The sequence below is a fragment of the Lepidochelys olivacea genome, assembly GCF_965140295.1.
Source record: "Lepidochelys olivacea isolate rLepOli2 genome assembly, chromosome: 7".
In the NCBI taxonomy this organism is placed as follows: Eukaryota; Metazoa; Chordata; order Testudines; family Cheloniidae; genus Lepidochelys; species Lepidochelys olivacea.
In genome coordinates this window covers 90,794,990-90,808,877 of record NC_140417.1, presented here as the reverse complement: position 1 = coordinate 90,808,877, position 13,888 = coordinate 90,794,990, and the positions used below count along the sequence as shown (strand labels likewise).

At 39.0% G+C, this 13,888-nt stretch overlaps 1 protein-coding gene across 1 annotated transcript in view; it reads right to left on the bottom strand.

Annotated features, from left to right (window-relative positions):
• Positions 1-322: 322 nt before the first annotated feature.
• MINPP1 (multiple inositol-polyphosphate phosphatase 1) overlaps positions 323-13,888 on the bottom strand; it is a 39,890-nt gene continuing 26,324 nt past the window's right edge. The window contains exon 5 of the mRNA XM_084634844.1: positions 323-6,271. Within this exon, the coding sequence (XP_084490970.1) occupies positions 5,872-6,271 (400 nt within the window). The 3' untranslated portion in view covers positions 323-5,871. The remainder of the gene's footprint in view (positions 6,272-13,888) is intronic.

Here is a 13,888-nt window from a genome sequence, read left to right as displayed (position 1 = left end):
AAAATATTTCTCAGCTCGATAAGTACTGGATTGGACTGAAAGAGCTTGAGATGTAGTTTAAGCTGTACACAATCAGCATTTTCCATCTGGTGATTTATAAGTTACAGTGCTTTATGCAGATGGATTTTTGTATAATCCCCCCCAGCTTTGGGAGCCAGATTTTTCCTTCCGTAGCTGCAAAATCAATAAGGCTCTCTGAAGAGCTGTTCATCACACAGGAAATGTAAAGCAAATTGAAGTAAAATTCTCAGCAATTGCAGTTTAATACAGATGAAAAATCATCACATGAAGGCAAAAATAGTACTTTAAACAAAAAATAAAAATAGGAACTTATTGAATGTTGCTATATAATCATCATTGAATTGATGCTCAAGAGCTGCTACACTGATGAAAATACAAGGAAATTAAACTTTAATGGAATAGAAATGGCATGTTTATTTACAATGAGAAGGTACACATGTTCAGGGTTTAAGTTTACTGAAGAAAAATATTTCTCACAATATTATTTATATTTCCATAGTTCCTAGAAGTCTTAGTCACAGAGCAGGACTCCACTGTGTTAGGTGCTATACAAACACATGTTTAAAGTGTCAAATTTCTGGGGCACAAAAGATGAGAGCAAGAAATATACTCATTTTTTCCTTAAGATATTATTGTAATTATTTTAAAAAAGACTGGCTTCAGTCATGATTAGGGCCCTACTAAATACATGGCTGTGAAAAACGTGTCATGGACCATGCAATCAGACCAACCCTGTGAAATCTAGTTATTGGAGGGGAAGGGAACGGCTGGGGAACCTACCAGGCCTTCGGCTCAGCTGCTAGTCTTGGCCAGGCTGGGGAGGAACAGGACTTGCTCTTCCCCTGCACAGCCACTTGTGGGAAGTGGGGGGGCGGGGAAGGGAAATCAGACCCACCTCTGGGTACCTACCCCAGCTGCAGAAAGCTCCAGGACTGAGCAGCAGCCCTGGAGCTCCTGCAGTGGTAGGAAGTTGATAGAGATGGGGCTGATCTCCCCTGTGCTTCTGAGAGCACTCCAGCCAGGGGCTCTTAGCTACTAGTTCTGGCTCGGCTGGGGAGGGACAGGACTTGCTCTTCCCCTGCAGGGCCGCACTTGCGGGGGAGATCAGATCCACCTTCGGGTACTTACCCTGTGCTGCTGGGAGCAACCTGTAGCCAGGGGAGGTACCCACCTGAACCTCCAGCAACCTCCTGTGGCTACAGGAAGCTCCAGGGCTGCTGACCAGTCCCAAAGCTTCCTGCAGCCACAGGAGATACCTGGAAGCAGGTCTGATCTGCCCCAAGAGTGGCTGTGCAGGGGAAGAGCTCGTCCTGTCCCTCCCCAATCTGGCCAGAACTAGCAGCTAGGAGCCCCCGGCTGGGACACTCCCAGTAGCACCTCTAGGTCAGACCCATCTCCACCTCTAGCTCCAGGGGTACTGCCTTCAGAGCCCAGAAGTGAGAGTGGCAATCCCATGACCCCACTACAAGAGCTCTGCGACCCCTCCACAACCTTCCCTTTGGATCACAACCCCCGCAGTTACAACACCATGAAATTTCAGATGGAAACTTCTGAAAACATGGAACTGACTAATTTTCAAATCCTATGGCTGTGAAATTGACCAGAATGGACTGTGAATTTGGTAGGGCCCTAGTCATGATAGTTATTTATTCTAATTCTTTAAATTGCATTTCACTCCTTTAAGTTGTGTATCAGAAATATTAATATAGTCTGTTAGAAGTTTAATTTGGCATACTATTATCCTTTCAAATAAGACCCCCCACAAAGATCAGTAAATACAATGCATTCCAAAATACAAATTGAAAAATAAAGTTATTGGTTACTATGTAGGTAATGTACATCAATCCCCACTTCAAGGTTTACATTAACCAGAGAAAGGTACATCAATACGATTATGCTAATATAAAATTTCAAATAAAGCAGTTACTAACTGTATTTGCAAGAAATTGCAGTATTTGCCAGAGACCCTTGTGTAGTTATTGTTGCTGACAGAGCTACTGAGATTAGATATCTCTTTACACCAAATAGGGTGAGACTTTTCATACTTCACAGTACTAAAAGGTTTGGCCAAAGCCAATTATTTTCATCCAAGCACCTACAGCACCTCTGCAAATACATACTACATATAGTAAAAAATACTGGACAACTTTAAGCTAGCCAGAATTACAGCGTTGAGATTTGCTGTTTAGTATGAAAAATTAAGAGGTGGTCAGCTAAAAGATGCCAGAAAGATTGCTCTAGCTTCAAACAATTCTTAGTAAAGACTATTTCAAGTATTCAATAGTAGCATTAAATATAAGAGATCCAATGTTGTAGTCAGAGTGTTTTTGATTGCAGAACGATTGCAAATTAAGGCTTCAACTGATAAGTAAAACGTACCTACAGTGTTACTTTGCCAAGATTTTACTATTAAAAAAGTAACAAATTAGTTTTGCTCATACCTCTCCAGAAACAAGGAGTACCTTGCATCAGCACAAGTAAGGTCTCAAATGCATAACTTAGAAAGCTTGCCAAAGGAAAAAGATTATTCAAGTCATAGTGAATACTGTGGCATTAAGGTTCCAATCATGCAATTGGCCACAAGACACAGCAGTCTACCTGTGCATTGCTGACAGCAGGACTAGGACCCAACTCTGAAATAGAGCACACTTACCATCTTTCTTAGTTTCCTTTTTCATTTACTATACAGCAAGTTTATTTTAAATTTACCAGGTTATACTAAAATCACCCAACCCAAGTTAAAAGTTTAAGGAGCAGTTACAACATTCATGTAGTACATTTTCAAAATATGTATTTGCATCTGTAACCTTTTATTAGAATTCTGCAAAATTAAAGCCACTGTCGGGAATAACCAGCTCCAAAAACATTTGATTATGCCAAACGAGTAAATCAAGCTTCAGTTTTCCAAAACACCTTACACATAATACAGCAGTACCCAAATAGCACAATTTCAATTTTCAAACTGATTTTCCACCAAGCACATTGATTGACTGGCAGACACTACTGAATTGTCCTCCACTGAAAAACAGAACCCACCTCCGCTTCCCTTTACACATTCCTCCTCCCCCCACCCCACCCCCCAAAAGTCTCCATGCACTACAGTGGATGGGACTACTCAGTGGTACCTCCATCTTGGAGCAAATTTAAGTGAATGAACAAGGCAGCTGCTTTAGTTATAGGAGGCTTATGTCCAATTTGTCTTTATACTCCAGTTTTGTCATCTGATCCCTTTTAATAAACTTCATAGGTGAAATCCTAGCTCCTAGAAGTGGAAAAAACTTCCAACTTCAATGGGGAAAACATTTCATCCCATAAGGTTCAAAACCAGAACACAGTCTCATTAAAACAAGGTGACTCATTCCTGGAAACAGAAGTTTATTTGTTTCAGGGGGGCTTTTCACGATTCCTTATGCTTACTTTGTATTTAAGCTAAGTGTGTTTAGAAAAAGTTTAATTCTTCATAGCTTTTCTCCCACTTGCTCCTGCAGTGAAGCCCATAAAAATGAGTATTATGAAAATGCTTATTATGACAAGTAACTGAAGTCATATACTACTATAGCTTCAAGATAGGATCAAGCAAGAGAAAAAGCTGATATGAAGATGGAGATAAAACAGAAAAGATCATACAAATACTGACAGTTCATTTCTTTGCCACATTTGCTTCAGGATGAATGATGTTCCTTATCCATCCTATCAGTACTTGATTCACTTAAAAGATAACTGCAGTGATTTAGCTTTACTAAAGGTACTAATATTTCACTAAGAATGTTTCCAAATGTTTAGAAATTCCCACCGTTTTAGTAATTCCATTCAGTGACAAACCATTATCCCTTCATTGAGATTGTCATATTTATAATACAGCATTGTACTGCCCAGCATAATGCTAAGCCTTGCAAAACAGATTGAAACTATAAAAATATAGGTATGGTTCCATTAGAAACGTATTAAAAATCAAATTATTTCAAAATTATTTTGAGTTCAAATTTTATATTCCAGAAAGTTATTTTATCATCTGATTTGACCCTACTCATTCAATTAACCAATATGACTTGCGAACAATAGAATACATGAGCAAAATTTTCAATAGCACGCAAGTGAAACTCAGTGGGATTTAGGCACTTAGAATCTTACTCCTTATAATTTTGCAACTGCTCGAGTTTCATTAGTTTCTATGGGTCTTGATGTTTCTCGGGGTCTTGACGTTTCTCAATCTGATCTGCCTAATGAGACAATCATGATAATGGATTCTATTTGACTGTTTTCCGTATCTGTATTCTATTTCAGACACTTATTCTTTGTAACTATCTGCATTCTTTATATTAAAATTTTCTTTACAGTATCTTACATTTTTCAGTGGCAATTAATCCTACTTTAATACAGGTGCAATCTCCTTTAAAAATTAGCAATACTGTACTCAAGGAACAAGTAGTCCATTCTTTTAGAATAAACAGTCCTGTTTCAAGGACTGGCTGGCACATAGACGGGGGTACATCTCCACTGCACTGGGAGTGTGCTTCCCAGCTCAGGTAGACAGACACATGTTAGCCCTGCTCGAGCTGCATGCAAAAACCATCAGTGTACCTGGAGGCAGCACAGGTAGTAGCTGGGGCTAGCCAAACGTGTATGAACCCAGGGTGTCCAGTGGGTTAGTACTCAGGTGGTTAGCTCGAGTGGCCACCCATGCTACTCTTGGCTACATTGCTGTTTAGCACGCTAGCTCAAGCGGAACTAGTGCATGTCTTTTGACCCAAGCTGGGAAGGACAGCCCCAGTTGCAGAGTAGACGTAGCCAAAAAAGCCCAAGGTGGCTAATATAATGATAGCATTTGGTTCCAGAACAATAATAAAAAAATCTCTGCCTGATAGTTATTAGACTTCACGATCACTACCACTTGTCAGAGGATGAGGAAATCCAGTCTGAATGGGGCCAAACATGCAATATTCGTACGCCTTACCCTGAACTGTTAAACAAGAACAGTGTGACATTGAAGGAGACCTATAAGACTGGCAGAGGATTGGTACATCTTCTAGAGCAACAGCCACTGCACGGCTTCAGAAAATTCAGGACACATCTCCCTCAGTGACCATTTAGCTCTGGCAGGTAGGCTGAAGAAGGCTTTATGCCATGGAAATTCAACTCCCTGCGTCTTTTTGGACGGATAATACCCCTGGGGGCACTATCCAAGGAAGCTGCTATGCTCAGAAGAGTGCAGGAATTAGAATCATGGCTGACTCCTGCCTAGACAGTGGTTGTGGAGAAAGCACTTTGCGCCCTTTCCTTCTTGAACCCTGAAAGGGCAGCCAATATCTAGCTGCAAAATAAGCAAATAGGAGAGGATCATTTTATGCCTGAGACATCAGAGAAACACTAAGAAACAGAAGGAAGGACAGAACGAGGGAGTCAGATGAGAGGGAAATGCCATCAATCCCATTAAGTGCTATTCTGGTAAGCTAAAGTCTCCTGGTCCACTAAACCTATCTACTGTGCAAGCTTAGAAAACAGGAATAATATAAATAAATTATATAGTAATGCATATAAATGTATAAATATACTTTACCTTGCATCTTCATATTTGTAACAAATGCTTATCCCAACAGCCAGGTTAATTAAAGAAATTATTTTCAAAATTATGCTCACGCAATAGGGACAATATAGTTAGAATTTTAAGAAATCCCTGAATTAAGACATAGGAATAAGCATTTATTATCAGTTTAAAGATGTAAGAGAAGAATGTGAATATATGAGCAGGAAATAAAAAACCAACACTGATGAGAAACACTTGTTCACCACACACACACCAAACTGCATACCAGAAATCAATTTCCATGATATTTGCTCTGTTCTGCTCCCTCAAAGTTCATCAGTGGAAGTATCATTAGTTTTTGATAATTCGCATTCTTCACTGAAGTGGCAGTTTTGAAGGATGTCCTTATAATGGTTCTTCAGATCTGTGTACAGAGAGACAGTTTCCTCCGAGTGAGGAAATGGCAGCAGCTTTTCATTCAATAGTATCTGTACTTGGTACTCCTCCTCAGGGGTCTTAGCTTGGTCACAGTGATAAAGCACAAATATCAGGTTTGAGGCATAAGGCACAATGCGACCGCTACGAAACTTCCGATGCATTTGTTTTTCGTAATTGTTAGCGGCAAGGGGCTCCTCATCCTTGAAGAAACCCATTAGAGCAAGCAGTGGCTGAAGGGTCTCTGCATGTCCAAATTGCAGGATTACAGGTGAAGAAATGGGCATGGAACTAGAAAACATAAAAGTGAAGCATAAGCAAGATAGTCATCTGTGTTTAAAAGCAAATACTAGCGTTCAGTTGTTAGCAAAAAGTGTAGATTATTTTAAACATTTGTTTTACACTGACGTTTACTAAAAACCCATTTGGAAACAGAGGTGTCCAACTATCTGAAACCTTTTATTTTAAAAAAACCAAAACATTTTAAAATGCATTTTGTAACAATCAAAAATGTAATTGCACTTTTAAAAAACGTTAGCAGCTGTATTTTACCTATTAAGTACTATTACTATCAATTAATTGCTAAGTAGTAACCAGAAGTTCTAGTACCCCAACAAAATGACGACTTATTTAGCATTACTGAAATATTCAGATGACTGAAATATTAGTATAGACAGGCAAAGCCTGTTCAGAAAGGACAAGCACGGAAAAAAACAGATGAAGGTTCCATTATATACTAAGACACTTGCTCTGATATCTGGTGAAAAGCAAACCTGTTGAAAGACTCTTGGTGAAGATAAAAGGAAAAAAAACCAGGGACAATGTCATGGCAGGAATCTACTATAAGGCCACCAAATCAGGAAGAAGAAGTGTATCAAGCATTTTTAGAATAAACCACAGAAGTATCCAAAGCACAGGACCTAGTGATAATGGAAGACGTTAGCTGCCCAAATATTTGTTCAAAAAATATATGGCAGGACACAGATTGTCCACCAAGTTTTTAGAATGTACTGCGGACAGCATTTTTGTTTCAGAAGGTAGAGGGAGTAAATAGGGTCTGGTTATTTTAGATTTTATTCTGACAAATGGGGGAAATGGTTGACAATCTGAAGGTGGAAGGCAACTTGTGTGAAGGTGACCACACACACACAAAAAAAGAGTTTGTGATTCTGAGGAAAGAGTGAGGGCAGCAGAATAAAAATATCTGATGATGAAAATCAGAGAAATGGTAGGCATGGTCACATGGGACAGAAATCTATGGGAAAAGGAATTCAGGAGAGGTGGCAGTTTCTAAGAGAGACACAATAATAAATGCACAACAGCAAATTATCCCAAGGTGGAGGACAGATAAGAACATCACTAAGAACAATGACTACGTCAGGTGCTTTTTAATAACTTGAAAGTCAAAGCAATTGTACAAACTGGAAACAAGGACAAGAACATACAAGGGAAAGCACAAAATAATAGTATGAACATGTACGGACAAAATCAGAAAGGCAAAACTGTAACTGAATTACTTTTTATCCTTTATGTTCCTGGCTAGTTGTAAGTCCATCACCTAACGGGAAAGGAAAGCAAACAACAGAGGACAGAGAAACTGAAGTGTTTAATGCCTATTTCACTTCATTCTTCACTAAAAAGGTTAATTATGACCTCATGTGAAACACATTTAATATTGACAAAGGGAAACAATCTTGGGTCAAAACAGGTTAAAGAGTATTTGGATAAATTAGATGTATTCAATTTTGCAGGGACACATGAAGTACACCCTACAGTACTTAAGGAACTAGCCAAAGTAATCGCTGAATCTTTAGTGATTATGTTTGAAAACTCATGGAGGTCTTAGAGTACTAGTGAAGGGCAAACAGAACCCATCTTTACAAAGGGGAACAGATAGGACCTAGGGAATTATAGGCCAGCTGGTCTAACTTTGATACCCAGAAAGATACTGATATAAATTATTAAACCATCAATTTGTTCAAACCTAGTGGATAAGGTGATAAGTACTAGCCAATATGAGTATGTATGTCAAAGCAACCTAGTTTCCTTCTTTGATAGGGTAACCAGCCCAGTAGCTAAGGAGGAAGCAGTAGACATGATAAATCTTGATTTTAGTAAGGCTTCTGACACAATCCTACATGACATTCTCTAAAGCAAACTAGGGAAATACGGTCTAAATTAAATTACCATAAGGTGGGTGCATAACTGCATTAACAGTTCTTAAAAAGTAGTTATCAGTGGTTCAATGACATGCTAGGACAACATTACTAGTGGGGCCCCAGAGGGTGGGCCCAGTACTATTCAATATTTTCATTAATGACTTGGATGAAAAAGCAGAGGGTATGCTTATAAAATCTGCAGGAAACACCTAACTAGGAGGGGATGTAAGCACAAATTCAAAATGACCTTTCAAAATTGGTCTAAAATCAACAAAATGAAATTCAATAAAGACAAGTGCAAAGTACTTTACTTAGGAAGGAAAAATCCAATGCACAAATACAAAACAGAGAAAAACTGGCCAGGCAACTGTATTGCAGAAAAGGATCTGGGGTTATAGTGGATCACAAATTGAATATGACTGGGGGCGGGGGGGGGAGATATACCGGTCTTCAAACATGTAAAAGGTTATTATAAAGAGGATGATGATCAATTATTCTCTGTGTCCACGGAGGGTACAACAACTAGTAATTGACTTAGTTTTCAGCAAGGGGGAATCAGGTTAGATATTAGGAAAAGCTTATAATTAAAAGGGTAGAGAAACACTGGAAAAGATTACTTAGGGAGGTTTTAGAATTCCCATCAGTGGAGGCTTTTAAAACCAGGTTAGACAAACACCTATCAGCAATGGTCTAGGTATACTTAATCCTGTCTCAGCATCAGTGGATCACCATATGACTTCTTGAGGTCCCTTGCAGCCCTACATATCTATGATTTATTGCAGTGCACTATAACTATGTTGAAACAGGTCAAGAAGAGTTGAACTGTGTGCATCCATATGATATATGAAGATTTATCTCAGATCGTCCATGCAAATTGTCAGGTTCAACCTCTTCCCTCTCAAAGTTAACTAACGTGTCTAATCAATCACAAGCTAAGAACTTGGATATGAACTTTAAGACAAATTTTGGGATCCCATTGCTTCCTCCCCCAGCAGAAACCCTGGGAAGAGGCAGATAAGCAGGAAACCACTATAAAGTAAGCTTTATGGAGTCTTATATAAGTGGAGTTTCCTTACAAGGATTGATTTGGGAGATTATGGGGGGGACACAGAGAAGGCACCTATCTCCATCTGTTTCAAAATATAACACCAAGATTGCTCTCCATCATGAGACTTGTGTGTTGAAAAGTTTGCCAAAACTCTAACACATTGTTATTAAGCCTAAACAATCGAAAACATGATGCGTAAATAAGACAATGTTTTTGGATAGCCAATATAGTTTTCACTGTATTTTGTTCTGATGAATGTGAATTATTAGAATGACAATGCTTGGTTCTTCATTACACCGTGTAACTAAGGTAACCTAGGGGAGATGCGACCAGGGTCTCTTGTTTTTGGCCATTTGCTTATTTTAGGGAAAAAAGCAAAGATTGTTTAGCAAAGTAATACAACTTGTATTTAAGATACTGTTCCTCTTCAAATGCCCTGGATAAATACTTAAGTCAGCTCAGCATTTTATATGACAGCGCCATTTTAAATCACCTCATGTTTTAGAGTGAATCCAAGGGATAGCACCTAGGACTACTTAATAAAGCCCGCAAGTTGCAATCATCTTGAAGCTGGCAAGCTTTAAGGTTTCAAAACAGCAATTCTGGTACAGTAAGCCATTCAGAACCTCTAACTGTTATGACAAACATACAAGAGATAAGGGCAAATTAGTGCTAAGGTATAAATTATGTTAATTGCACAATTTATTAGCACTTCATGTTAATAAATAACATCAAACTGCAATAAAATTCAAGTGTGTTTTTTGAGGTTACAACTTTTAAGTAAAATGAAAAAAGGAGTACTTGTGGCACCTTAGAGACTAACAAATTTATCTGAGCATAAGCTTTCGTGAGCTACAGCATTTGTGCATCCGATGAAGTGAGCTGTAGCTCACGAAAGCTTATGCTCAAGTAAATTTGTTAGTCTCTAAGGTGCCACAAGTACTCCTTTTCTTTTTGCGAATACAGACTAACACGGCTGCTACTCTGAAACTTTTAAGTGTGAACTTCAAATCACACCAGAGCAAACAAATTCATAGTTTTTAAAAAAAGGTATATTTCTTCTTTGGTGCAGTATAACTACCACAGGATTATCTATTTTGCACACTAAAAAAAACGATATACATCCATAGTATCAGATTCTGTGTTCGTGTATCATGCTAAAAAAGGGGAATTATGTTTAGCTTACTGCAGCCATTCACAACTGCTACTACCAAGGAAACATTTGTTTTTCTGGCAGACGCTACTGCCTTATTCTCTCTCTACTTTCATTATGCAGAGACGTCGTGCACATTTTCTAACTGAAGGCTGGATTGTGACCAGAGGTAGGAAGAACTTCAAGAAAGGATACGTGGAACTTTTCCACCTCAGCACATCTGTAAAGGGGCCAGGCATAGTCATAATGAGGAGCATAGGTAAAACTCCTGAGGACACTAGATAGCCAAAAAGAATGCACCATCTCAGGAGTAGGAAAATAAGAACCAACCATAAAAGGGGCTAAAAAAAGATGGAAGGAAGACTGGCAATATCCAATTTACAATTGCATCTGCCAGTCTCTCCCAGAATTACAGGATCAGCAGCTAGAGGAGAATGCTAGAAAAAAAGACTCCTGTTAAAAACAAAAACAAAAAAGTGAACCCAAGAAGTGAAAGAAGGTACTATAGCTTTTTCCAAGGGCCATGAAGGTAAGTGGAAGATGTCCACACTGATATGAAATTGGAGAATGTCCAGCACCAGTGAGTTAATTCAAGTCCTCCCAAAAAAAAAAGAAGAATTCATAGCAACTTATGCCAAAGTTTGCTACTTATTTTGCTTTGTCATTTAAAAAAAAAAAAAAAAAAAGAGATACTTCTCCAGTTAGTTCCCTTTTGAGTTATGAGAATTCCCTTACTTCAGATGGTAATGGCAGGGCTTAGTTACAACCTCAAGTGCTGTATAGGGCTAATTTATATAACTCTTCTATAGTTATGTGCATCTCTACACATACTTCACTTGAAAGTAGACCATTAGGGAGTCAATTTCACCACTATGAAAACTGCCATCATAATGACAAGACACTGCTGATTTCCTTGAAGGAGTTATTTATATGAGGCTGTATAAATATATGTACTATAAATGTAAATTAACCTCGTTTAAGCAAATTAAACATGGTTCAGAACTATACAAATCTATATCTATGTATCTTATGATCAATAGTTTATTAAAGCTAGAACCAAAAATGTTATTAAAAATTCTTTCTATACAGTGTCAAGCAGCATGAACACAGAATTCAGTTCATGAGCCAACTGGAATCTTGGCTGACTTCTGGGATCATGGGTTTAACCTCTGCAAAAGTTTCTCCACCTGTAAAATGATAATTCCTACTCTAAATACTACCTTTAATAAGCAGTAAGGTACACACATGCTGAATGGGAAAATTATGTCCTAAGTGCCAAAAATCACTTCCAGCTACACAGATAGACAGAAGCTCAGGAAAAATGCTGTCTTCGACCACACTGGTTGAAACTTTGTTCCCTAGAAGTTGTGGATAAGCTCTCCCCCTTTGTCAGGTACAGTAGTCCTCCTCCACAGATCATCTCCTTATTGTCAAGAAAGACAAAGTCCTCCTGTTGACACCATCTGCAGTGATTTCTATTGACCTCCAGGATGTGTCCATCCTTACCTGGGCCTTTACCATCAGTTGGAAGGACTGATGATACCACTACCTGTGTGCCTGATTCTTTAACCCTCACTCCCAGACCCTTGCAGTCACTATGGTCTGATCAGGCATATCGGGCAGTATCATTGATGCCCACATGGGATGAGTAACATGGTGTAGTGGTCAGAGAGCCAGACAAGCCTCAGCAACCTTTCCATGATGCCTTGGATTTGGCCTCCAGGCAGAAACCACACATCCTGGGAGGTCAGGTTGGCAGATGGATGCCTTTATCTCCCTCAGAAGGGAATCTATGACCATCACCACCCTTCTTCTAAGTGCAATTTATATAATTGTTAGATAATGGTGTACACCTTCACACATAATTGCATTTGAAAGCATCATAGGGATGGGAAATTCGCCACCATGCAAACTACCAATAAAATGCCTATGTACTCCTAAACTCCTCAAAATAAAGCACCAGGATGGTGTTCTTCATCCTCACAAATCCAATGATTTGCATCTGATCATGTGTAGATCAAGTCCAGTTAATTATAAATATTATTGTAGCAGCTAAGATCATGATGCTGCAAACTGCTTTGTGTGGGTGAACTCCTGTATTTCTACCCAGCCCCAGTGACTTTAATGGGGGCATTGTACTGGCGTAAGTCCACAAGCACAAAGCCCCATTGCAAGGTTTGAGCTATACAGATTTACTGCAGAACTAAAATGAAAGCGCCCAGAAACAAGGCTAAAAAGAAACAGTGGAGCACAATCATTAAGTTTATTCAACCCCAAAACAATTTAGAAGGGACTTATCCATGTGTAATCATCTTCAATACTTCAGCTAACAAAATCTTAGACAAGAGAGATTGAAAAGGCCTATCATCTAAACCGTCCTCATCTAACACAGGATCATTCCCCAATATACATTTCCTAGTGCTAGATCTAGTTGAGTTTTAGATGTGCCAAAAAAATGGGTTTCTACTACCAGAAGTTTGTTAAGACATTCAGTTTAGCTGTCCCATTTTAATTATTTTTAATATTCTCTGTATTACCCTGAACAATTCTATCTTCTTTGTGTTTCACCTTTTAAATACTAAGTTTTTTGCATCTCCCTTCTACCTTCCCATCCACCTACAAGGATTTGCTCCTTGCCCCTCCTCCCACAGCAATATTGCCTTCTATTTATTTCTGTTGATCTTTCTGATTCAGTTTGTCAATATGTTTCTGGTACCAAGGTCTCCAGAAAACAATACAACATATCAGGCTCTCTCACCTAGGACAGAAAACAGGACACATACAATACTTAAACAAAATCTGAAGGGAACACTCCATTCTCCAAAATAAGCTATATTAACCGTCCTACAATTCACTGGACAGTACTGACAGACAAAGTTATTTAAAATTTATCTTGGAGCATTGAGTACTTGTAAGTCTAAATTCAACTGAATTACAGCCAGGCAACATTTCCTGTGTCCCTTTCAAACACTTATTTTGTAATTCCATTCCTGAATAATATAGCACGCCCTCAAATCAAGCTTCTCTAGCCAAATTTGTTCTTTATAAAACCACATTGCTTATTGCTCAGGATTTTATCCTGAAGATGATTTAGGTTTGTCTCTGAATATTTATTCCATTATTATAAAGAGGATGCCGTTCCATACACACACACACACTGGACAATAGAGGTCAGGATGACACCTTTCCTTTTTCAAGATCACAACATTTGTTTCTCTCCATTTTCTGGTACTTTACTAGCTCTTCTTGACTCCCCATGATCTGGGATTGGATTGTGACCTACCCCTTACCTCCATGTAAGGGGCAGCACGTAACTGTATCATCCTAGAAGATATAAATTACTGAAGACCCTTATGGGCTACTCCCTCCTTACACCAGCTTGGCTTAGCTGGCCAGTGTGTTGTGGGATAAAGAGGAAGGACCACTATGTATCTGCCACTCCCCTTCCACCAAGTTCATGCAGCATCACCCCAGAGCCTATGCCTCTCCACTTCTCTTCACACCCAAAATCATAAACCAAGCAGGCCGCTCAGGGAGTGGGGCTCAAT